General features: G+C 39.6%; 3 protein-coding genes across 4 annotated transcripts in view; 2 read left to right on the forward strand and 1 right to left on the reverse strand.

The window, feature by feature from the left end:
* LOC132839915 (mucin-2) overlaps window positions 1-6,313 on the forward strand; it is an 11,242-nt gene extending 4,929 nt beyond the window's left edge. Inside the window, exons 3-6 of the mRNA XM_060861129.1 lie at window positions 2,611-3,198; window positions 3,890-3,955; window positions 4,507-6,190; window positions 6,310-6,313. Of these exons, the coding sequence (XP_060717112.1) occupies window positions 2,611-3,198; window positions 3,890-3,955; window positions 4,507-6,190; window positions 6,310-6,313 (2,342 nt within the window). The remainder of the gene's footprint in view (window positions 1-2,610; window positions 3,199-3,889; window positions 3,956-4,506; window positions 6,191-6,309) is intronic.
* A 327-nt stretch (window positions 6,314-6,640) lies between these two features.
* On the forward strand, window positions 6,641-20,577 carry adgrg2a (adhesion G protein-coupled receptor G2a). Of its 2 annotated transcripts, XM_060861584.1 has the most exons (21): window positions 6,641-7,443; window positions 8,361-8,408; window positions 8,495-8,562; window positions 8,724-8,767; window positions 8,848-8,890; window positions 10,333-10,367; window positions 10,455-10,582; window positions 10,693-10,834; window positions 11,382-13,282; window positions 14,240-14,453; window positions 14,552-14,708; window positions 15,675-15,827; window positions 15,921-16,040; window positions 16,126-16,165; window positions 16,945-17,048; window positions 17,256-17,380; window positions 17,476-17,747; window positions 17,828-17,927; window positions 18,005-18,288; window positions 18,377-18,478; window positions 18,586-19,247. In XM_060861584.1, exons 1-21 carry the CDS (start codon window positions 6,969-6,971, stop codon window positions 18,783-18,785), a joined length of 4,755 nt encoding a protein of 1,584 aa, XP_060717567.1. In that variant the 5' UTR covers window positions 6,641-6,968; the 3' UTR covers window positions 18,786-19,247. The 2 variants fall into 2 exon arrangements, with proteins under 2 accessions (XP_060717567.1, XP_060717568.1); XM_060861585.1 differs by lacking the exons at window positions 6,641-7,443; window positions 8,361-8,408; window positions 8,495-8,562; ... (2 more) ...; window positions 10,333-10,367; window positions 10,455-10,582 and adding an exon at window positions 19,308-20,577 and having other exon boundaries at window positions 10,730-10,834; window positions 11,382-11,498; window positions 13,196-13,282; window positions 18,586-18,729.
* A 607-nt stretch (window positions 20,578-21,184) lies between these two features.
* Window positions 21,185-25,000, reverse strand: part of LOC132840200 (gamma-aminobutyric acid receptor subunit rho-3) — an 8,706-nt gene continuing 4,890 nt past the window's right edge. The window contains exons 3-9 of the mRNA XM_060861681.1: window positions 24,742-24,809; window positions 24,429-24,652; window positions 23,739-23,821; window positions 22,620-22,757; window positions 22,363-22,515; window positions 21,932-22,125; window positions 21,185-21,551 (exon numbers count right to left, since the gene is read on the reverse strand). Coding sequence (XP_060717664.1) covers window positions 21,249-21,551; window positions 21,932-22,125; window positions 22,363-22,515; window positions 22,620-22,757; window positions 23,739-23,821; window positions 24,429-24,652; window positions 24,742-24,809 — 1,163 coding nt within the window. The 3' untranslated portion in view covers window positions 21,185-21,248. The remainder of the gene's footprint in view (window positions 21,552-21,931; window positions 22,126-22,362; window positions 22,516-22,619; window positions 22,758-23,738; window positions 23,822-24,428; window positions 24,653-24,741; window positions 24,810-25,000) is intronic.

Genomic DNA, 25,000 nt, shown 5'->3' on the forward strand with positions numbered 1-25,000 from the left:
AATGTCTTAAAAACCCACACACGGAAGGCCGCAGAGTTGAGACGGAGGACCGATCGAGAGGAATGCAGTCTGAGCAACCGCGGCTACTTAGAAGTAAAAGACAGCTCGATTTCACCGCACACACAAACACAGATGCTGTCAGAAATATAATGCGACTCATTAAATCATTATAAAATGAATGTTAATTGCAATAATGGAAGCAAATTCTTTCCCTCTGATGCTCAGATGTTATTAACATGATCAGAAACAGATCAAGTGCCACAACAAAGAGGAAACATTCAGTTCTTTGGGTTCTGACGCAAATAAAGGCTTATAATTCCTCACTCACTTCTCACACCTGATTTAATTCTTTATCAATTATTTAAATTGCTGCATTTTCATTTAACAAACTACCTTTTAAATACTCAAAAACATTGGATATGCAGATATTATTATTATTATTATTATTATTATTATTATTATTATTATTATTATTATTATTATCTAGTATAGTCTAGATTCAAATCTTTCTTTTAATAAATCACTTACTGAAAATGTAGAAATTCACAAACATGTTTTTATTTATTTAATTTAATATAATAATTTCTTTAAGACTATAAGCATAGGACAATATTTATATAATTAATATAATAGATACAGCTAAGGAATTAGCCAAATCAATGCCCTGTGAATAAACAGCATTTAATTTGTGTAATGAAACACTGATATATCTAGATGAGGGCAGCAACTTTCTATGCAGGTAAATGAATTTATCTCCTGACGTAAGATGTGCTGCATATAGTGACTGTGATCGGAAACATGATATAAACACTAAAGAACAGCTATTAGATTCACAACTATGAAAAGATTCTTCAAATGCTTATTGCATTCTGATTGGTCAGAATGTTGTTGATTAGTTCTGCTAAAGGATCGTTAAGTGCTAGGTTCGGTCCGAGTCTCTAGGCCGGTCGAGAACCCCCTGGTTTTTACAGTAAATATGGTGTGTAACAGAGGATGTGATGTCAGTCAGCGTGTTCAGCCGATACACCACATACACATTGCTGATAGAATGTAAGTCATATTGTAACTTATTTGTTCTCCCATTCCTACGTGACAGCCAGGAATGAAGTTTTCCATCACAGCAGAATGACGCTAGCCTCCGGGAACACCGCTAACCACACCTCGTAATAATGCCTTCACGCTAACCATGAACCTTTGTTGCAGTAGATTTTGATCTTTTCCATTTATCTGCCTGCAGCTTTAGTCAGAGATTATATTAAGAATATATTCACGGCACGTGAACGCATCAGCATCATGATCTCGTGAGCTGACGTACAAGGTGTATGTTAGATTACAGGTGGAATTAAAGTCCCGCAACTTTCGTCGCTCCTGAAGAACAATTAGTTCAATGATTAGTGTTTTTCAGACAAGTGTAGGGCGAGTCCTGAGACGAAGGAGGAGATCAAAGCTATTTTTAGGCTAGTTGACATTTCAAACCCATTGTGACGTGATGTGGTTAGCGCCGAACGAAACGAGGCGCTAAGTAAGTAAATCGAACAAAATAAACTTGTCATACTGAAATTATAATTCCAGAAATAAACATGCAACAGCATAAGAACAAGGCAAAGAATTTAGCTTTCATGACTCTGGTTTGTACTGCATGGATTTTTATTTAATTTACTTTGTAAATTGAAATTCATGAAGTTCAGAGAAATAGGACACACATTAGCATTAATTATTTTAGCAAAACAAGGTTTTAACTGGTTCTACAGCTAGGCATCTAATATCGGACTAGCTAGTCTGATACATAACACACGTTATATTTCTTTTATTGTCATTGCTCATTTTATTGAGCTCTTAGTGTCTAACATGATATTTGTTCCTGATCTAAACCAAGTTATGATCAATTTGACTCTTTCATACTTTTTTAAAACGTGTATTTGGAAATAAAGGATTAAAACCACACTATAACTACCATAACTAGTCATTCTTTTGTTTATGATTAGCAGTAGCAGTGGTTCAGTCAGTACAGTCTGCTCTTACTATAAACGAACCTGACTGTAGTTCAGCTCTAAATATTAATGGGCACGATAGCGACGATCTCACTGAAATAAGTTATCTTCATATTTACAAGGGATTTTTTTTTTTACAGTGTGTGAACATTCCATAGAGATAAAACCGACCAGAGGAACTGGAAAAACTGCTCATGCTATCAACATGTCCTTCTGAAAATATGTCTGCTTTATAGCCAGTGTGTAACATGGTACTGAGGAACATCTGTAATGATAATATTTATTATTTCTTAATATATTATTCATAATATAATATTTTGTCTGTTGGATACATAAATCTTACAAATACATCTTTTCTTAAGAACTTTTTTCTTTAATTGTTTTGGAGTTATTGAGGGTTCAAAAGAAACAGGAAATGTAATAGAGTTTTATACTAGAGAATATAACAGCACTGAAAGTAGAAACAAAACAATAAGGTCAAACATCATATAACAAACTGCGGTGTGAGATTACAGTCACGATAACCTGCTCAGCATGTATCTCCTTTCCATACCACAGACACCTGTCATTCTTCTGTTTTTGTCTCTTATTCATTCTTTCTTTGATTGTCTCTTCTCAGCTGACAGCTACTTCATGAGCAATTCCAAGGCTGTACTGCAGGGATGTAGAGACCAGTGGATTCTGCAGGACAAGCAGAGCGTGCCAAAGCTCTCCCAGATCACCGTGTGCATGGACATGCGTTTACTGACTGCAGGAAACTGGATGGCGTTTAGCTACACGACGCCTCGCTCACCAAAATATGACCTGGCACTGCATGGTGACAGCGAGGCCATGTACGCCTGGATCCTGGGTGTGCAACATCGCTTCCCTGTGCAGCTCACGCTGGAACGTTGGCACCGGTTGTGTCTGCGCATTGACTCATTGCGTAACAGCTTCATTTTGAACATCGGCAGCAGTCAGAAGACGTACGAACGTAGAGTGTTTGCTCACGCCATGCAACTCAACGGTAAGCTACAGCTGGGATGTCAGCCGTGGGACATATTCCCAGAAACCAGCATGGCCACCATAGAGCTCTACATGTTCAGGATGTGGGGGGACGTGAGAGAGCATGCAAACTGCGAGGACGGCACAATTGTGGGCTGGGACTCGAGCATGTGGAGTATCAGTCGAGCCCAGGCCTGGGTCCAGGACAACGCCCTTTACTGCGGTGAGCATAGTAACCAGGTCTGGCACGCGGTGATATGAAAGCAGCCCAAAGCTAAAAATCTAACAAAACATCAATATCCACCATTTACCTAGTATTTTCTCTTATCCAGAGCAACGTACAAAAGTGCTTTTAAGTCTCGATCATTGAATACATTCACTCTGGTTCACTAGGTTACAGACTTAAGATACCATGAGTCTAAAAAAACTGTTCGACGTTGTTGTTTTATGTTGTTTTTTAATACACACATACAACAAACAGGGGAGAAAGTGCTAGTTTAAATATTTCATGAAGAATTAGGTCTGTTTAAGATGTTTAACACAAAGTGTATATTAGTCATGATACAGCAATCTGATTACCATCTTATTCATCAGACATATAATGGTCAGATATAAATGAATATACAGGACACAAAAGTAAAAGTACAGATGAAAATGTGCATCTCTAGAGCAGTCATGCCTGCTTTCTGTCTCTCTGAATGCATGTCTAACATTTTCTTTTGTACTGTTTCATTATTTCATGCTACCTCATTTTGCATTATATGTAGCTGAACATACAGTTAAAGTGTGTATTGCATGAATGTGTTGTATATTTGTGTAGTCCTGCAATGTGTCATATTCATCCACTCCAGTGCTTTTCATCCATTTTCCAAAAATGGATGTGGTTCTTATCTGTTTGCATGGCTTTTCTGTAGGCACACTCAGTCTTTCACACCTTGTACGGGTAAAACGCAGCAGTGACAGAAGTACTATTATGAATGGTAAGTGCTAGTTCACTTTAATGAGTATGTTTGTAGTGAGTAATGCTAACCTGTCCATCTGTGGGCTTGCTAATTTGTGTCCAGTAAATGTTTAGAATATATTATATTTAGTTTTGTGCATATTTAGTATAACATGAATGCAGGGAACGGAGGGTTTACTTGTCTCCCCTCCACAGGAAAAATAAATAAATGCATTAGCTTATAACATATTGTAGCGTTGTTTATTTCTGGATTTCAATATAACTACAAATCAATAAGTTATAAATTCTATAGTAACAGCTCAGATTATAGAAGGTATAGTCATTGATAGGATTATAGCTATATATGGTTGGTAAGAGGTTGGTGATATAACCTGTATGGAAGGTGTTTTCAGTGTCAGCTCTTGGTAACAGTCAAAGTTTCTGAAATCTGAACTTCTTCAGCTACTTAAAATCAGTGACTTTTAATAGATACATGGGATCCTAAAGCTTAAATGTTGTAGTTTGCTTTTGCACTTATGGGGTGCAGATTTAAAAAAAAATGCAATAATCTTTTTGTTTTTCCGTATGCAGGACCAGCCACACCATTTATAACCACATCTCAAGAGCGCACAACGACCACTAACTTTACTACAGCAGTCACTGCTACTTCTGAAACTAATACTTCTATTAACACAGTTGACCACTCTACTATCACAGATGCCCCTGTGACTACTATGTCTACTGCTCCTTCTATAGATACTATTTCTGCTCAGAACATTTCTACAAGTTGCACAATTTCTACCATTGCACACAATACACTCTCTGATACTACCCCAAATAACCAGACAAATCCTATTTCTACTACCACAAATAACCAAACAAATGATTTTTCAACTACCACAAATAACCAGACAAATGATATTTCTACTACCACTGATAACCAGACAAATCCTATTTCTACTACCACTGATAACCAAACAAATGATTTTTCAACTACCACAGATAACCAGACAAATCCTATTTCTACTACCACAAATAACCAGACAAATGATTTTTCAACTACCACCAGTAACCAGACAAATCCTATTTCTACTACCACAAATAACCAGCCAAATATTTCTACTACCACAAATAACCAGACAAATTCTATTTCTACTACCACAAATAACCAAACAAATGATTTTTCAACTACCACAAATAACCAGACAAATGATATTTCTACTACCACTGATAACCAGACAAATCCTATTTCTACTACCACAAATAACCAAACAAATATTTCTACTACCACAGATAACCAGACGCATCCAACTTCTACTACCACAGATAACCAGACAAATCCTATTTCTACTACCACAAATAACCAGACAAATATTTCTACTACCACAGATAACCAGACGCATCCAACTTCTACTACCACAGATAACCAGACAAATCCTATTTCTACTACCACAAATAACCAGACAAATATTTCTACTACCACAGATAACCAGACAAATCCTATTTCTACTACCACAAATAACCAGACAAATATTTCTACTACCACAGATAACCAGACGCATCCAACTTCTACTACCACAGATAACCAGACAAATCCTATTTCTACTACCACAAATAACCAGACAAATATTTCTACTACCACTGATAACCAGACAAATCCTATTTCTACTACCACAGATAACCAGACAAATCCTATTTCTACTACCACAAATAACCAGACAAATATTTCTACTACCACAGATAACCAGACAAATCCTATTTCTACTACCACAGATAACCAGACAAATCCTATTTCTACTACCACAGATAACCAGACAAATCCTATTTCTACTACCAAAGATAACCAGACGCATCCAACTTCTACTACCACAGATAACCAGACAAATCCTATTTCTACTACCACAGATAACCAGACAAATCCTATTTCTACTACCACAGATAACCAGACAAATCCTATTTCTACTACCACAGATAACCAGACGCATCCAACTTCTACTACCACAGATAACCAGACAAATCCTATTTCTACTACCACAGATAACCAGACAAATTCTATTTCTACTACCACAGATAACCAGACAAATATTTCTACTACCACAGATAACCAGACGCATCCAACTTCTACTACCACTGATAACCAGACAAATCCTATTTCTACTACCACAGATAACCAGACAAATCCTATTTCTACTACCACAGATAACCAGACAAATCCTATTTCTACTACCACAGATAACCAGACAAATCCTATTTCTACTACCACAGATAACCAGACGCATCCAACTTCTACTACCACTGATAACCAGACAAATCCTATTTCTACTACCACAGATAACCAGACAAATATTTCTACTACCACAGATAACCAGACAAATCCTATTTCTACTACCACAGATAACCAGACAAATTCTATTTCTACTACCACAGTTAACCAGACAAATATTTCTAATACCACAAATAACCAGACAAATGATATTTCTACTACGGCAAATAACCAGACAAATTCTATTTCTACTACCACAAATAACCAGACAAATATTTCTAATACCACAAATAACCAGACAAATCCTATTTCTACTACCACAGATAACCAGACAAATCCTATTTCTACTACCACAAATAACCAGACAAATATTTCTACTACCACAGATAACCAGACAAATCCTATTTCTACTACCACAGATAACCAGACAAATCCTATTTCTACTACCACAAATAACCAGACAAATTCTATTTCTACTACCACAGATAATCAGACAAATCCTATTTCTACTACCACAGATAACCAGACAAATCCTATTTCTACTACCACAGATAACCAGACAAATCCGATTTCTACTACCACAGATAACCAGACAAATCCGATTTCTACTACCACTGATAACCAGATAAATCCTACTTCTACTACCACAGATAACCAGACAAATCCGATTTCTACTACCACAAATAACCAGACGAATCATATTTTTACTACCACAAATAACCAGACAAATCCTACTTCTACTACCACAGATAACCAGACAACTGCAATTTATAGTACCAGAAATACCCACATGATTGCTAGTACTACCACAGATATCTCCACGGCTATGACACCTATTAACAATGAAACCTCTTCAGCTACTGTGCCTAATGCTACAGATCCCTCTGAGACTACAGTTCTTCCTACAACAAATAGCACAGTTCTTTCTACTCTGTCTATAGGTATACCTGTGCAAATATTTTCTTCCTCTCCAACTACCCCAGTGACTTCTCCTACAGATACCAGCACAGCTTCTACACTTACTACTATAGATACCATAGGTTCTACTCCTACTACCATAGATACTAGGTCTACTAGTCCGACCAACACGTATACAGCCACATTTACTTCTCCTACAAACAGAGAAAACATAACATCTACTCCTACTACTTTACATATACCTACTAACCCTGCTATCACTACTGTAGATACTGTAACTACTCCAGCTCCAATTTCTGTTCTTCCAACTAGCAGCAATCCTGCATCCACTGCTGTTCCAACTACAGGTAACACCATTACGACTCCTACTACAACTCCTGCTCCTACTACAGATACATTTATTAGACAAAGCCCTATAATATCTATTACTGTTATTACTTGCACAGTAAATATCACAAACAGCACATTTACCAGCACTATACCTTCATCTTTAAATGCTAATTCCATCCTTCCTTGATCATTACCTCTGATACACCATCAAGCTTTGAATTCTCAGCTATACCAAAATCAACAGACTCAGGCAGTGATGCCACTTTACTGAAAATTTCCTTCTGTAGCCGACATATTCCCACCGCTAGCACTTTCCTCATCCGATTTCTCCACTAAATTTAACGCAAATACCCAACACTACAGTCTTGGCCAAGTTGGAAACCCTAGATAAGCCAACGATACCAAGAACTTGTTCTTCACCAACTACTTAGATTAGATTTTTTTTAAAAAGCGAAAAAGATTAAAAAAGCAAAACAGAATAAGGAATTAGCATCATAGGTCACATATAAAATAATCCATGGGCAGTGGTGGCTCAACTGGTTAAGGCTCTGGGTTGTTGATCGGAGGATCGGGGTTCAAGGGCCAGCACAGCCAAGCTGCCACTGCTGGGCCCTTGAGCAAGGCCCTCAACCCCCCTCAGGCCCTCAACCCCTCAACCCTGCACTCTGACCCCAACCTCTTCAGTTGGGGTATGTGAAGAAAAGAATTCCACTGTGCTGTAATGTATATGTGGCAATAATAAAATAATAAAGTTCTCTGTAGCAAACATGCCCCACTAACATTTAAAATGGATTGAATTGCCCTATCCACACCCCTGACCATCGGTTGCTCAATTTGACTTAAATCACATTTTAAATGATATTATATTAAACTACAACACTGTGCCTTTGATGCCTTGATTGTAGTTATTATCATATATGTCCTTGTGTTTCAGGTAACCTGCAGGGCTCCTGTAGTTGTTATAGATTCTGCAGTGGTTCTGGTGAGCATGTGTTACTTATGAGCACTCATCTGTGTGTTTATATTGTTCACATGTATTGACACCATGCTCTTTTCCACCTGTTTTAGGAGCGATATATACTTTTCATCTGACTATCAACAGTGCCTCAGTGACTGTAAATGACATCTCAGATAAAGTGAGTAAAAAGCTAAAAGTTGTAATAACAGACACATAGTAAATTTCATGGAGTATTTACACCTTATTCTATGATGATGGAAATGTATTAATGACCATATTTGGACAACTTCTTTATTCACACCTGAATCTTTAATTCTGTTTTTTTTTTTAAACCCTTAGACTTCACTTCTGTCTTCTCCTTGCGGTTCACAAGTTACTGCTCTGTGAGTAACCGACTCACGCAGAACAAATTCACATCCACATTTATAGTATCAGAAGGTAAAACAATGTACTTTCCTTACAGGTCTCAGTGTAATTATACTTCCAATCAATCCCGTTTATATCAGGTAAAACATCTTTATTGTTTCATAGAGGTTACAATGACGGTGGTGATTTTTTTGTTTTTTATTGATGTTTATTTGACAGGGACGAATGCAAAAAACATTGCTTTATAAAATCCAAAGTAGACGCCATGCATACAGGTTCCATGACTAATTTGCAACCCCTGTACCTGGTTAGGCTTGTAAAGTTAAAACAGAAATTACAGAATATTAAATCAAGAATTTATAACTATTAAAATACATGCAATAAATACATTCCGTCCATAAGCTAAAATGGGCTTAAATAAATATAGCAATCACTTTAAAACAGAGTCTAGACATATTTAACAATACAAAACACAAAAGTATGCATACAGTATGTCTGTGCATGCTGACATATGCAACCTTATGTTTGCATACATTGCGTTGTATCCCATACAGTCAATGTTCACAGAGTTGTTTCAGTTTCAGCCGCTGCTTTAAATGTGTATTAAAAACCTTGAGTCTTGTTAATGTTTTAATTTCTGGTGGTAAATCGTTCCATAAATTTATGCCTCTTACTAAAAATGACGTCTGACCAAATGTTGTTCTACGTTTTGCGGCTATACAGTTTCCACTAGTTGCGCCTCTAGTTCTTATCTTTTGTTTCACTACTAATTGACAGAGTATTTCTGGTTCAAGGTTGTTCATACACTTAAAAATTAGTTTTAAAAATAAATAATTTACAAAACTGTCAAAACTCAATATATTATGCTTCCTTAGAACAATGCAATGGTGCCATCTTATAGGTTTTTGGTCCATTACTTTTAATGCCTGTTTATATAATGACCTAATAGGTGTAATTGTTGTTTGATTGGCCTGACCCCAAACAGTGATGCAATACGATAGATGAGAAAATATCAGAGAATGCATAAATTGCTGTGCTGCATTAATGGGTATATATTGTCTTATCAATCGAAAGCAGTTTAAATTAGTCTTGACAGTTCTACACAGCCTCTTTACATGACTTTCAAACTTAAGATGAGAATCTAATGTAACCCCTAGAAATTTAAATTCATGTACCTCAACTATCTCCTTCTCATCCATCTTTATTCGAACATTTTTATTGATCTTTCTTTTTATTGAAAAGCACATAGAGACTTAGAGTCTTATCATAGTTCAGGGTCAGATGATTGTTTCGGAGCCACTGTGATACACCATCCAATTCTTTTGAAAGCATTTCGGCTGCAATCTGAGGAGTTTTTGCTGAGACATATATAATTGTGTCATCTGCATACATTTGGCATTTGGCTTTCTTGCAACTGTATGGAAGATCATTTATATATACTAATCCTAATATTATATAAACTAAAAAGCAAAGGGCCTAAAATTGAGCCTTGTGGAATTCCGATTCGACAAGTTTGAAAAGATGACTGGATACAATCAATTGTGTCATTTTTATTCTATTTTTCTATTTTGTTTGACTGTAGGGGGCACACATACAGTGCAATAGTACTTCTAACAGGTAATCTTTACATGAATTTTTGTTCCTGTATCTGTCTTGTATTAAATCTTTTAGGTTAAATAATAATATTTTCCTTCTTGCCCTTAGACTGCAGAGCTGTATGATAGCGGTGCTATACAGTCAGCCGCTGGATATGTGCACTCTCACAGAGGTTCTGGTGGTCTTATTCCAATCCAACCAAATTAGATATCAAGGTTCCCTCAGTAGAACGGCTGGTGAGTATTTGAAAAATTACTAAAGTAGTATTACTTTAAAATTGTTTCAGAGGCATCAAGTGAATGGGCCTTCCAGAGCAGAAGCAATTATAAATTAGTTTCTGTTTTAGCTCTATGCGGATCATCCAGTGATTCTACAGCTGCATCAATAAACTCAACATATCAATGGTCTGCTGTCAACATTGGCTCGTCTCCCCAAACCTGTGATCTATCAGATGGACAGTTCCAATCCCTCACCAGAAATCTTACATGGTGAGTTATTTAATATTATACAATGCTTAAGTTGCATCATATAAAAGTAATCATGATCACCACCTTCCAGCTTCTGATGGAACATTGCAGTAAAGATCAATAATACTGTACTTTAAAGGCAAAAATCTTTTATATGCTATATTTTGCCAGCCAACAGAGAGGGAGACCTGTGTTAGTCTACATCTGGTTTATGTCTGCTGACTGATCTAATGGCAAGTGAAGCTAAGCAGGGTAGATTTCAACACGTGTGATTGTGGAACTCTCAAGAAATCTTCAGGAACCTTAAGGGCGAATTTGAGTTCAGAGATCCTTTTTGGGCTTGATGATGTAGTTGATCAAGTAGTTGGACTGTGTGGTCTCCAGCTTGAGAAGTGCTACTTCTAGAGTTTATTTTAGGGTAAAATCCAATTAACTACGGAGGCTTCAGACTGGTTAGGGGCTCCACAATGCCTGAGATATGTGTTACCCTAATGATTGCACCTATGTGATGTTAATATTGCATAATGTATTGTACAATTTATGGCAATTATGTTTTTTTTTCCTACAGCGGTCAAGTAAAGTATCTGCAGTTAAATGAGAGCTGTCAGTCTTCATCAAGATCAGAGACAAACACCACAACAGTACCTTTACAGACGACTGTTACATCATCAGCTACTACATACACGTCAGTGCTTTCAGTCAATCAAACAGTTACAGAACCCTATGGTGCGGTGACAGAGGCTAATATTACAAATCCATACACTACTCCAGACACTACAAACGGTACATTAGAATCAGTCAATGAGAACAGAAATTTAAATGTTACTTTAGACCCTACAAACACTACATCAGCTACAGTCAATAACAGTGCAGATACAAACACCTCTCCAGTCACTCCATCTACAATACCGACTTCATCCAATGACAGTACAGATCCAAACACTACTCCAGACACTACAAACACTACATCAGCTACAGTCAATAACAGTGCAGATACAAACAGCACTCTAATCACTCCATCTACAACACCGACTTCATCCAATGACAGTACAGATCCAAACACTACTCCAATCACTCCATCTACAACACCGACTTCATCCAATGACAGTACAGATCCAAACACTACTCCAGACACTACAAACACTACATCAGCTACAGTCAATAACAGTGCAGATACAAACAGCACTCTAATCACTCCATCTACAACACCGACTTCATCCAATGACAGTACAGATCCAAACACTACTCCAGACACTACAAACAGTACATTAGAATCAGTCAATGAGAACAGAAATTTAAATGTTACTTTAGACCCTACAAACACTACATCAGCTACAGTCAATAACAGTGCAGATACAAACACCACTCCAGTCACTCCATCTACAACACCGACTTCATCCAATGACAGTACAGATCCAAACACTGTAAACACGACATCACCCTCAATCAATGAGGACAGAGATTTAAACGTTACTCCAGACTCCACAAACACAACATCAGCATCATTTAATAATGTGACACAATCATTCACTACCCTAAACACATCATCATCCTATAATATAACAGAATCAAACCCGACTCAAGGTGTTACAAACACACCAACAGGGAATGTCACACATCCCAGCGACACCACACTGGTCAGCACAACACTGATCACATCTACAGATCTCTCAGTCATCACACAACCTAACGGAACATCAGTCTCACACACAACCATTACAGAAGAATACACCAACCTCACTCTAACACATACAACATCCTCATCTTATAACCTGACAGAATCAAACCCCACACTGGGTGTCACAGGCACAACAACAGAGATCACATCCACAAATTCCTCAACAATCACACAACCTAACGGAACATCAAGCTGGTATTCTGTGGTTACAGAACCAAACACCTCTCGCAATGTTACAGAAACAACAACATTGTCACCTCTTAATACAACACAACCAAACACCACCTTCATATTTACAAACACCACCATATTTTCTGAGACATCAGTGTCATTTAGCACACCAAATATAACAGATCTGAGCCCAACAAATTCCACAATTCAGCAGAATTTCACCACAGAGAACTCGACCTCAGAGCCGAACACCACGGCTTATCTGGCCAGCAACTTCACTACAAGTTATTTAGGTCAAAACACCACATCGAGTCCATTTAACGTTACACAGGTTACAACTAATACCACCCTAGTAAGTTATAGTGCAAACAATAGTTTAACATCAAGTCCTCTAAATAGCACAGACAGCCCTGGCAATCACACCACATCTACCAACATAACCTCCGCTCCAGATAAGAATCTCAGTACAACATTAACACCTAACACTAACAGCATAGTTTCAACAGATATATACACTAATATTACAACAGCAGGACCACAAAACACCACTGCACAGGCAGAGAAGAATACCACCACCACCATCATTACCACCAACACCATTACCACCACCAACGGAACAGGTTAGTCCATTGACTTGCTTCAGACTGTTTGAGTCAAAGGCGCAGATTTAAATGAAAGATAATGTGTAAATACTATATCGTCGCTGTCGGGCGGAAACCTCGTATGTCCAAATTTGGTCAATTCCATATTTTTTCACATATCGATGCTATTGGTCAGTCCCCACGTGGGTCTTGAGCGCAAATCTCATAACTCCATTGGACACTTCAACTGTCCACCTCTTCCTCACTCCGTGGGAGAGCTTCACGGCATATTTCTCCTCAAGAAGAGTCTCAACGAATCAACACGTCTTCTGAGGTAAATGTCTTCAAAACACTGGGCTCAAAGAAAAAAAAATCTTGACCCCCGCTAGTTCTGGTGCTCGTCTGAGGACAGGAATTTAGCGCAAGACAATCCACTGCAACGCGGACTAAACCCTGTGCACTGCAGATAAGGTACAGCGTTTTTTTAAGTTCCTGAAAAATAACGGTTTTGGAGATACGAGGATTCCGCCTGACAGCGACGATATGTTCCACACATTTTAGAGAATAGATATTTAACAATGAGGGTCTTTTTTTACCTTTAGTTAGTGAAGTCTAGAAGATAACACTAATCATCTAATGAAAATCCCAAGATAATACTAATTACTTATACTTAAAAAATATCTAATGTACATAAATGGACACTAAGGGCCAATTATCTACTTTTTTGGCTAGCTTGGGTAACAACAATGCAATCATAATGTTTTATGACATTTACATTAGAGACATCATTTTTATATGTGAGTTTGATCAGACCTGAGAGCAACAAGCTGAAAATCATTGAACCAAATAATGATGAGAAACTAAAGAACCAATGGATAGAAATTTGGTTAGCTTGTCAAAATGATAGCAGTTAGCTGAGTGCACGTATACAGGTGAAATATTTCCAGCATGTCATGGATGAATAGATAAAAGTCACTTTCTTACCTTATGTTACAGTGACCACAAGCTCTCTGGGTTTGGTAAATCAGCTTCTGAACCAGTCTCAGGATACATCAACACTGAACTCCTCTCAAGTGGAGAGTGTGGTCAGGAAACTGGAGGATATTCTCTCGGCGCCAAACATCAGCCTTAATGTGTGTCAGGCTGCTCTGTCTGTCATTAACAATCTCCTCAATGCTTCTGCAGGATCTCTGGCTTCCTCATCCAACCGGTAAGAGACACCAGAAACCCTGACATAAAAAGGAGGTAGAGAGAAATGAGAGCAAGAATTCGGGTGGGTGTCATTATTTATGGTTTCTTTCTTTTCAGCTTGATCAAGGCTGTGGATCAGCTGGCGTTGAAATTGGTCATTCCGGACAATTCGGTAACAATAGCGTTGTCATCACTTGCACTGGCGGTGACAAAGATCGATGGAACCAACTTTGCAGGAATGTCGTTTTCCATCAACAGCCCAACAGACATACTGGTAAAGAATGAAAGTTAGTTTGAATAAATAAAAGGCACGTTATCATTCATTCATTCATTCATTCATTCATTCACTCATTCATCTTCTACCGCTTATCCGAACTACCTCGGGTCACGGGGAGCCTGTGCCTATCTCAGGCGTCATCGGGCATCAAGGCAGGATACACCCTGGACGGAGTGCCAACCCATCACAGGGCACACACACACACACACTCTCATTCACTCACACAATCACACACTACGGACAATTTTCCAGAGATGCCAATCAACCTACCATGCATGTCTATGGACCGGGGGAGGAAACCGGAGTACCCGGAGGAAACCCCCGAGGCACGGGGAGAACATGCAAACTCCACACACACAAGGTGGAGGCGGGAATCGAACCCCCAACCCTGGAGGTGTGAAGCGAACGTGCTAACCACTAAGCCACCGTGACCCCCTACTGCTTGTATTCACTTGTGAAATTGAATGCTGTGTTTCTTTAAGGTCGAACAATGTTTTTTAACGATGGACTATACACCGTTTATGCTAAATATGTATCTTTATATGCGAACGTGCTAACCACTAAGACACCGTGACCCCCAGCACGTTATCATAAAATATAAAATCAATTCATCTTCCAGAATTCCAGTGCAGGTTATAGAACATTTACTTTAATTATAATGGTTTTACAATTAACTGTAAAATAAGTACAGTGTTCTTCTTCTTCCACAGAAATTTACCAATGAATTTTATTATTTTATTTTAACTCTAGGTTTCTTATGAATAAATAGTTCTATGTAAAACATAAAATAAGTTCTCTTTTACATTATAGCAGCTATAAACAGTTGTCCTGACCAGCCTATATTTTCTTCTCTTCCATGATGATAAAAAGAACAAAGTCCTGAAGGCTTTACCTCTGACTGTTCCAGCATTTATCCTGTCATGATATTGCTCTGAGTGTTTGTGGCTGTGTGTTTTGTTCCAGATGAAAAGCAGGAGCAGGAGGTCTGTTGGAAGTCCATCTGGACAGGGTTCCATCACACTCCCTTCCTCTCTGACCAGCGGTCTGTCCCCAGAGCAGAAGCAACAGGCATCTCGGCTTCAGTTCACGTTCTTCCAAAAGAGCTCACTGTTTCAGGTAAGGACTATGAAATGTCACACCATGGCCATGTATATAAACTAGATGATAAATATGTCTTCTTTATCATACGATACGTGTGAATTATTGCAGAGCAATCTCACTAACCAGCAACTGGCCAGCCTCATTCTGGGGACCAGCGTCGCCAACCTGTCCATCAGAGACCTGAAAGACAACGTGGTGTTCTCTCTGCAGAACACGACCACTATAACGGTTCGTAGTCTCTCGCTCATCTGCAGCACCGCAACCTTTAGTGTTAGGTTTCTGACTGATTTCTTTTTCTTCTTCATTTCTACAGGAAAATCTGACGTGTGTTTTCTGGGACTTTAACCAAAATGGTGAGACACATTACCATCATTTAGGCTTTGTTATACTCGGGTTATTGAATCGTCAGGAAAAAAGGTACTAAACTGTACCATTGCTTGTAAAGGTGCAGCACATTAACTGACAGGTGAAAGATACATATTTAGCATAAACGGTGTATAGTCCATCGTTAAAAACCATTGTTCGACCTTAAAGAAACACAGCATTCAATTTCACAAGTGAATACAAGCAGTAGGGGGTCACGGTGGCTTAGTGGTTAGCACGTTCACCTCACACCTGCAGGGTTGGGGGTTCGATTCCTGCCTCCACCTTGTGTGTGTGGAGTTTGCATGTTCTCCCCGTGCCTCGGGGGTTTCCTCCGGGTACTCCGGTTTCCTCCCCCGGTCCAAAGACATGCATGGTAGGTTGATTGGCATCTCTGGAAAATTGTCCGTAGTGTGTGATTGTGTGAGTGAATGAGAGTGTGTGTGTGTGCCCTGTGATGGGTTGGCACTCCGTCCAGGGTGTATCCTGACTTGATGCCCGATGACGCCTGAGATAGGCACAGGCTCCCCGTGACCCGAGGTAGTTCTGATAAGCGGTAGAAGATGAGTGAGAGTGAGTGAGTGAGAGAATACAAGCAGTAAGAGCAAAGGTCCAAACCATGTCTCCTTGTGGGACCTACAGGCAGGAGAACAGCTTTTCACCTGAAAGTGAAATATACGTTCTTTATACTTTATAACACATTCAGACCAGTCAGAAGAGCGAGAGCTGTGGTATGATTACGTCTAATAATCCGTTTGATGTCCTGTAGGTGGAGCAGGAGGATGGAACAGTAGCGGCTGTTTTCTCCTGAACAGCACAGATAACGAGATAAAGTGTAGCTGCAACCACTTGACCAGCTTTGCAGTGCTAATGGTGAGCATTAATACGTCCAACTCAGCATCGAGTCAATACGAAAGATCTGGAAGTAAAACTGAAATGTGGATTTTTTTTAGATCTTTAGGGTTTAAAGACAGATTTCGGTCTAAATACGAACACTTCCTGCTTTATTTCAGTTACACGCTAACAATCAAAAACTGTTTGGTATCTAGATGAAGTTGTTTTGTTTTTTTCTTTGTAAAGGACATCTCCAGAGGTGGAGTGACTGACAAATTGCAGGGCACCATCCTCACCTTCATTACATTTATTGGATGTGGACTTTCTGCCATCTTCCTTGCTATCACTCTCCTCACCTACCTGGCCTTTGAGTGAGTCAAAAAAAAAATCCTTTCATATCCTCTTCAAACATGAAACGAATAATGACGTCATGCTTAATTTTTTTCTCTGCTTTTTATTTCCTCAGCAAAATCCGCAAAGACATTCCATCCAAGATCCTCATCCAGCTGTGTTTTGCACTTTTCCTTCTCAACATGGTCTTCCTGGCAGACTCATGGCTGGCACTCTACACCAATGCCGTTGGCCTGTGCATCTCCACCGGTTTCTTCCTGCACTACTTCCTGCTCGCCTCCTTCACGTGGATGGGTCTGGAGGCCTTGCATCTTTACCTGAGTATCGTCAAGGTCTTCAAGAACTTTGTATCGCATTACATGCTGAAGTTCTCTCTGGCAGGATGGGGTGAGTTCCTACAGAGTTCCCCAGATGTTGGAGTTGCATTTGGATGGTTTACTAATGCTGTGTTTAACTGTGCGTTTCAGGTATTCCATTAATCATAGTTATCATTGTGATCTCGGTGGATAAAAATAATTATGGCCTCATTGCGTATGGAAAGTATACGGATGGAAGCACAGATGATTTGTAAGTTTGGAGCAAAATAATCACCATCGAATAATGGAGCTTGATGACATTTTTTAAAGCCTTGTTTTTCGTTTCAGCTGCTGGCTGAAGAACGATATAGCCTTCTACGTGTCAGTGGTGGGCTACTTCTGTGTGATCTTCCTGACCAACATGGTCATGTTTGTGGTGGTTATGGTACAGCTGAGACGCATCAAACGTCAAAACCCCCAAAATAACCAAAATCGCAAATGGCTCCAGGATCTGCGCAGCATCGCCGGTCTCACCGTCTTACTCGGCCTTACATGGGGATTTGCTTTTTTTGCCTGGGGCGTGGTCAATCTACCATTCATGTACCTCTTCACCATCTTCAACGCCTTCCAAGGTGAGAGCTGTCAGAACATATTCATCTATTTGTATGAGGAAGATTGAATCCAGCACGACTCACGGTTTGTTCTTTTTTATTTCCAAAGGTATTTTCATCTTCGTGTTTCACTGCGCTTTAAAAGAGAATGTCAGGAGACAGTGGCGAATCTACCTCTGCTGTGGCAAGTTCAGACTAGCAGAAAACTCAGGTACAGTTTCAGACATTCACACCAGCACCAGAAATGTGCAGTGCGCTAGGAGACGATATTTACTTGCATCCTGTGATGTTCTAATGATTTGTTCCTTGTGTGTGCAGATTGGAGTCGTTTAGCAACTCAACACACCAAGAAGAGTTCAGTCATCACAGCCAACACTTCCCAGGCCTCTTATAACCACTTCAGTACCTCAAGGAACTCGTCAATGAGTGTTGACAGCTTGGGCTTAGCATCAAACATAAACAGTCAGTTCTCCTTCCATCAAATTCTACAGAAGCACCTCATACCACAGCGCTGCTGAATTCCTGATAACATTCACCTTTTATAGCAGCAGCTCTGACACATGAATGAGCTCGGTTCTAATACCTTCATGTTTCCATAGTAACAGCTTGTTCGGGTTCTTTATATCAGACCCCTGACATTAAAAAAGGTCAAGTTTTCTTTAACAAGATATTTATTTACATCTCGTTCGAAACCCTGGAGTCTCTAGAGTTTACCTCCAGGAGCCATTTCGCCGTATTATCTTTCAGACGTCTTCAGAACATCGACGAGCTTCATATTTTTATCTAAATATAAGCTCAAGGGAGAAAGAAAAATAGAGGCTGATGAAGGAACGAGCGTTTATACTGTACGGTAGCTGCTGTAAGAACTGTGAGAAGGTTGTTGTAGGGACTTCTGCTCTATAGTACTGCTGACACTCTGGTGTTGATTGCGTTCCTACAGCAGCGTGACACAGAGTGTATTAGTTCTGACATTTTCTTCAGATTTGGTTGATGATCCTGAACGTTTTTGAAACGACACTTTGTTTATTTCCACCTTTTAGACTCACCGGTGGATGACAGCAGCGGGTTCGGGTCCACAGACGAGTCCAACCGCCTCGTTCACCGATTATAGCTGGAACCAGAACTCTCTACACGGACAGGAGCGAGACGTGTCATGGGTTAACACAGTGAACCGTTTTGCTCTACAGTGGCTCAAATCGTCGACTCACGAATGACTCCTATGATGTGTCTCGATCTTGTTCCGTATTCCCAGGAGATCTTCTAGACGTATTGCAGCCCTCAGCAGGATAAAAACTCTTCATGAAGGATGGAACAAATGTGCAACAGATGAACAGTCCCTGAGAGTCCCTGAGAGTCCCTGAGATCTTCCACCTTTCACCACACCACCTTAAGCACTTACAGATGGTGATAAATACAGTAACAGAATGGAGAGATGTTATATAACCAGGACAGAGATGCATCTACTGTACAATCATGCAAATAATATTCCAATGAACTTCAGTACGCATCCATTTTGGATCAAGACTCGAAGAGCGTTCATTATGAACACAGTTACAGCTCTGTTTCAATATCAAACAGACAGTAAATAAAAAATGTTCTCTTATAAAAGATGAAAATTAGCAAAAGGAAACAAACCTCCTCCGTTTATGAAGAAAGCTGACAGCCGAAAGTCAGACAAAAAAGCAGTATTATACACCTATAAAAAGTCATGACACATTTAGAAACAGTCTCACAGACTGAAATAGTTCATGTCTTCTCTAATGCTTTAAAAAAAGCGCTTTACAGTAAATGGAGTGAAAGATTTAAAGCTAGACTAATGTTAAAGGTGTTGTGTGTTTACTGTCTTAACCCTCTGAAGATTATTATTTATGGAAACTAAAAAAAAAAAGAGACAGAAAGCAGTAAACTGGAGAAAGTTTGTATATTCGATCAGATGAACAGTAAATTAGTTTGATTGAAATTTATTGGCGGTAGGAAAAAAAAATGTCTGTACATCAACAAGTGTGATCTGTGGTGGGACGGCGGCCCGTCATGGGTGTATTCCTGCATCACGGCCGGCGTTCACCGGGATAGACTCGGGATCCACTGTGACCCTGACCGAGATACTTACTGAGATGATGATGATGATGATGATGATGATGATGATGATGATGGATTGCTCATGTTTCCTCGGCACTCAAACACATCTCAATTTAAATATACTCAATTAAATATTATTACTCATGTTTAATATCATTTAATAAACAACATGCATATTGTAGAATTTATAAGATCTGGTCCTGAATTTCTCGTCAAATTAATTTTGCTGTAAAATGAAGTCTGTGTGTGTTTATCAGAGATTGTTTTTGATGACCTTTGATTTCTTTCTTTCTTTTTTTATTTCCTTTCTTTCCTTTTTCTTTTAAAATATTATTTATTATTAATATTATTAATAATTCTTTAATAAAAGTATTTAAAGTGCTATGTAAACACTTCATCGTCTACTTTTTGTTATTATTAACAACAACAACAACAACAACAACAACAACAATAATAATAATAATAATGTAATGACCTGTCACCTATAAGCATCGGTTATTGTTTTAGTAAATTTTTTGGTCCATTTTTTTTTTTTTTTATTTATTTTTTTTTTTGAGATATTTATGAATAAATGCTCAGATTTACATAATCATTATTAACTTGCAAAGTCCTACTTCGACTAAGACCTATTTTCATTCATAACCTTAATGATATACTGTATATTTGCTTTATAAACAAGGACCATTTTATTTTCTGTACATTAACAATCAGTACTGAGGAAAATAAACCCCGTGTCATAGTCATACTGACACTGGAGACTCCTTCCATGAACTCGCATTTTAATCTGTTCATGAGCCGTCACAAGTTTATTCTGAGATAAACGAACTGTCACAGGATTCACGTTCGTGTGAAAGAAGCGTCATGACGAGCTTCTTCACCTGAAATCAGGTTGTGTTTAAGGTTCAGGTGTAGACGCTCCAGTAGATGATGTTAAAGGTGAGGTAGGCGAGAGGGAACAGGATCCTGGAGTATGAGTCAATGATGTAGCTGTTGCTCATGAGCAGCTGGAGGTGGTATCTCAGCGGTCGTGTTTTCCGTAGACGTGTTCCCAGAGCAGGAGGAACCTCGGGAACGCTGGAGTTCTGAGAAGACATGGGAGCTTCCACACCGAGGTCCGTCAGCTGAGGAAAGGTGCTGAGTTCCATGTCCGGGTCATGGAAACAGCCATCGAAGGCCATGGCCTGGGAAGTGTCGAAACTGGAGAGCTACAGACAGGAAGGAAGCATCAGTACAAACTTTCCTAAGGAAGTGAAGTTTCCCACCTGCAGTGTTATAAGTTGATATGTGGAGGTTTTACCAGCAGAGGGCAGCATTTCACTAGTTTTAAACACATCAAGCTCAACTTATCAAAGCACTTTCACAAAGCCACGCCCACAAAACCATGCCCACAAACTGTATTTACCTATAAATGAATCCGATTAAAAACCCTTTACAAAGCCCCGCCCACAAAGGCTATTGACTCCATCAGATCGATGATAAAACCACGCCCACTTGTTGCGTTCACTCGTTAATAAATCGACATATTTTCACAAAGCGTTAATAAAGATTAAAGGAACCTAATTAACATGAATGAGGAGATCTCGACCTTCCCCTTCTTCATCTTCTTCATCTCCTCCACGGTGGTGAAGTAGTTGACAGCAGCGTATTCGATGACTGACAGGAAGACAAACAGGAAGCTGGACCACAGGTAGATATCCACCGCCTTTACATAGGACACCTGAGGCATGGAGGCTGACACGCCAGTGATGATGGTGGACATGGTCAAGACGGTGGTGATTCCTGAGTAGAACCAAAAACAGGTCCATAATGTAACACCACATGTGGACAAAAGTGGAGCGATTTCTAAATAGAAATGCAGATGATTGGCGGAGACACGGAAATGTTTTCCATGGATTTATCAGATCTGTTAGAGAGAGTGTTTGTACATGAGTCGGTTTGCTCAAGTACATAACTAGGTGTGTGTGCGTGTGTGTGTGTGTGTGTGTGTGTGTGTGTGTGTGTGTGTGTGTGTGGTACCGAGCGAGACACGAGCAGGTACGGCTCGTCTGTCGATCCAAAAGGACACCCAGGAGAGCACCACCATTAACATGGTGGGAAAGTAGGTCTGCAGCATGAAGAAGAAAATGTGTCTCCTGAGGATGAAGTTGATGTAGAGTCTGTTGTACCAGCCTGAGGGGAAACGGAGACAAAGCCGGCCGTTACTCAGCACTTTTTCAGCCAAAGAAGTACAAACAGCTTCAAAAAGAAAGACAAAAACAGCACAATCAGTTTACCGGTGCTGCTGTAGAAGGCCAGGCCGCTGGACGGGTTGAACTCCTCTATAAAGAACTGCGAGAGAACGATCTCGTCTGTTCTGAGAGAGTCGTTTCCGTTCTTCCAGTACAGCATGAGGTCGTTTTCATTATAAGCGTCTGTGCGATAACGAGTCAGGGTTTATTACAGTGTAGCAGAACGTCATTAGAAACGAGCAGGAAATGACCAGAGGGACGTTTATGGACAGAAATGGAGGAAAGTGTTTGAATAAAAGTTCAGGTCTTATACATATGTACTGTATGTATGAATTATACACACGTCACCTAAAAGGGTGTTGTTTAGGTGTATTTAATTCAATTCAATGTTTGTCATGATTTGTCATGTTTCATGTTTGTCATGTTTGTCATGATTGATGCCTTTAAAACATCACAATAAAAAAATACAAATTTTAATGCTGAAGGTGAAACATCTGCAAATCCAAAGAAAAATAAACATTAAAATTCTACTTAATTAGCAAGTCGTCGCTGTCGGGGCGGAAACCTCGTATGTCCAAATTTGGTCAATTTCATATTTTTTCACATATCGATGCTATTGGTCAGTCCCCACGTGGGTCTGTTATTTTTACAAGTTATTAACCAATCTAAAGTCTTGAAAATAGCTTGAGCGCAAATCTCATAACTCCATTGGACACTTCAACTGTCCACCTCTTCCTCACTCCGTGGGAGAGCTTCACGGCATATTTCTCCTCAAGAAGAGTCGCAACGAATCAACACGTTTTCTGAGGTAAATGTCTTCAAAACACTGGGCTCAAAGAAAAAAAAATCTTGACCCCCGCTAGTTCTGGTGCTCGTCTGAGGACAGGAATTTAGCGCAAGACAATCCACTGCAACGCGGACTAAACCCTGTGCACTGCAGATAAGGTACAGCGTTTTTTAATGTCCTGAAAAATAACAGTTTTGGAGATACGAGGATTCCGTCTGACAGCGACGAAGTTAATTCTAGCTGTGGATAGACGCGAGGTCGAGGTTTGTGGAGCGCTGCTTTACTTCACACGGCACACGTGGTGGACTTTCATGTTGATCATTAGATTAAAAAACTTTGTTTTTTTGTAATTGTTGTGAAGGTAATGAAACACTCACAGCTCTCCAGCTCCAGGGAACAGTTCTGAGTGTCCAGAGGAAAACTGCTGAAGTCCATGGAGCACTGAGCCGTCACTGTTATCCTGCAGCAGCAGCAGCAAATCAAATCACTTCAAACATCACATCATCACAGGGTTTAGCAGACACATTTCACACAGCAGGAGGAGCATTAACACCATACACATGTTTATACCTCACAAAACCTTCAGAACTGCGAGATTAGTCAAAGCTCTGATCAGAGAGCCGATAGATTAACGACGTAAAATCATTCAGTGGGACGTTTGGCTCCCTAAAAACTCTCTCCGTCGACTTCAACTACAGACGAAGCAGCTTGTTCTGTGTGACACCGACTCACGCCGGCATAAAGATCTTTCACCACAAACGCTATCGACGTTCTCTATACTGTTTGTTTGAGTTGAACGAAATAGAAAGACAGAAATGTGTGGAATTGTTGTAATAGGACGAATTTCATTTACAAAGTGAATTTTGTTTTAAATTGATTTCAGAGGTTTAACGTCTGGAGAAATGAAGATGTTGTAGATTTTAGAGTGTTTGTGAAACTTTCCATTTGTTTCTATAACATTTTGCACATTAAATTTCAGTTCATTGGAATTTGGTGCCTGCTGGTGAACGTTTTCTTGGAGAAGTGATTCTGTGCATGAAAACATCTCTCCAAACACAAGAGGTCACCTGACGCTATAAAGCACGTTGCCGTCTGGGTAAACCCTCAGCATGATGTTCTCCATGGTGGTGTCGTGAATGAAGGAGCGCTTTGAGTGGACGAAAAAGACGTCAGGAACCCAGATCTTCTTCACCAGCCGAGCGTCGAACGTCCGGCTCAGGTTGTTGCCCGAGGGAAAAGCCAGACGCTCGTCCTTCCAGTAATGCCTCAGGTAGAGCGTCATGGTGAAGTCCTGAAGAACAAACAGGAACCAAACTCACACCAGTGTTCGGATCCAGAGTCACAGATCCAGATGTTGGATAAAAACGGTGACGTGTTTACCATGTTGACCTCTGAGATGCTGTCTAAACTCTCCACCTGTACGTCGATGCCTACGGGAATGGCTGAGCCTGTAGAGAACAAAACACAGCAGTGTGGGACATGGGGGGGTGGGGGGGTTGGAGTGTGAACAAGGCTGAACATATCCTTTTGTTCAGGATGTGAGTGAAAGTGGGCGGCTTTGAAATGGGAGAAGCAGAAGTACTGTTTCGAGGGTTTTTGTTTGAGAGAGTAGAAGGCGTTGTCCGACGTGTTGAAATAC

This window comes from Tachysurus vachellii, chromosome 25, assembly GCF_030014155.1.
Source record: "Tachysurus vachellii isolate PV-2020 chromosome 25, HZAU_Pvac_v1, whole genome shotgun sequence".
Lineage (NCBI taxonomy): Eukaryota > Metazoa > Chordata > Actinopteri > Siluriformes > Bagridae > Tachysurus > Tachysurus vachellii.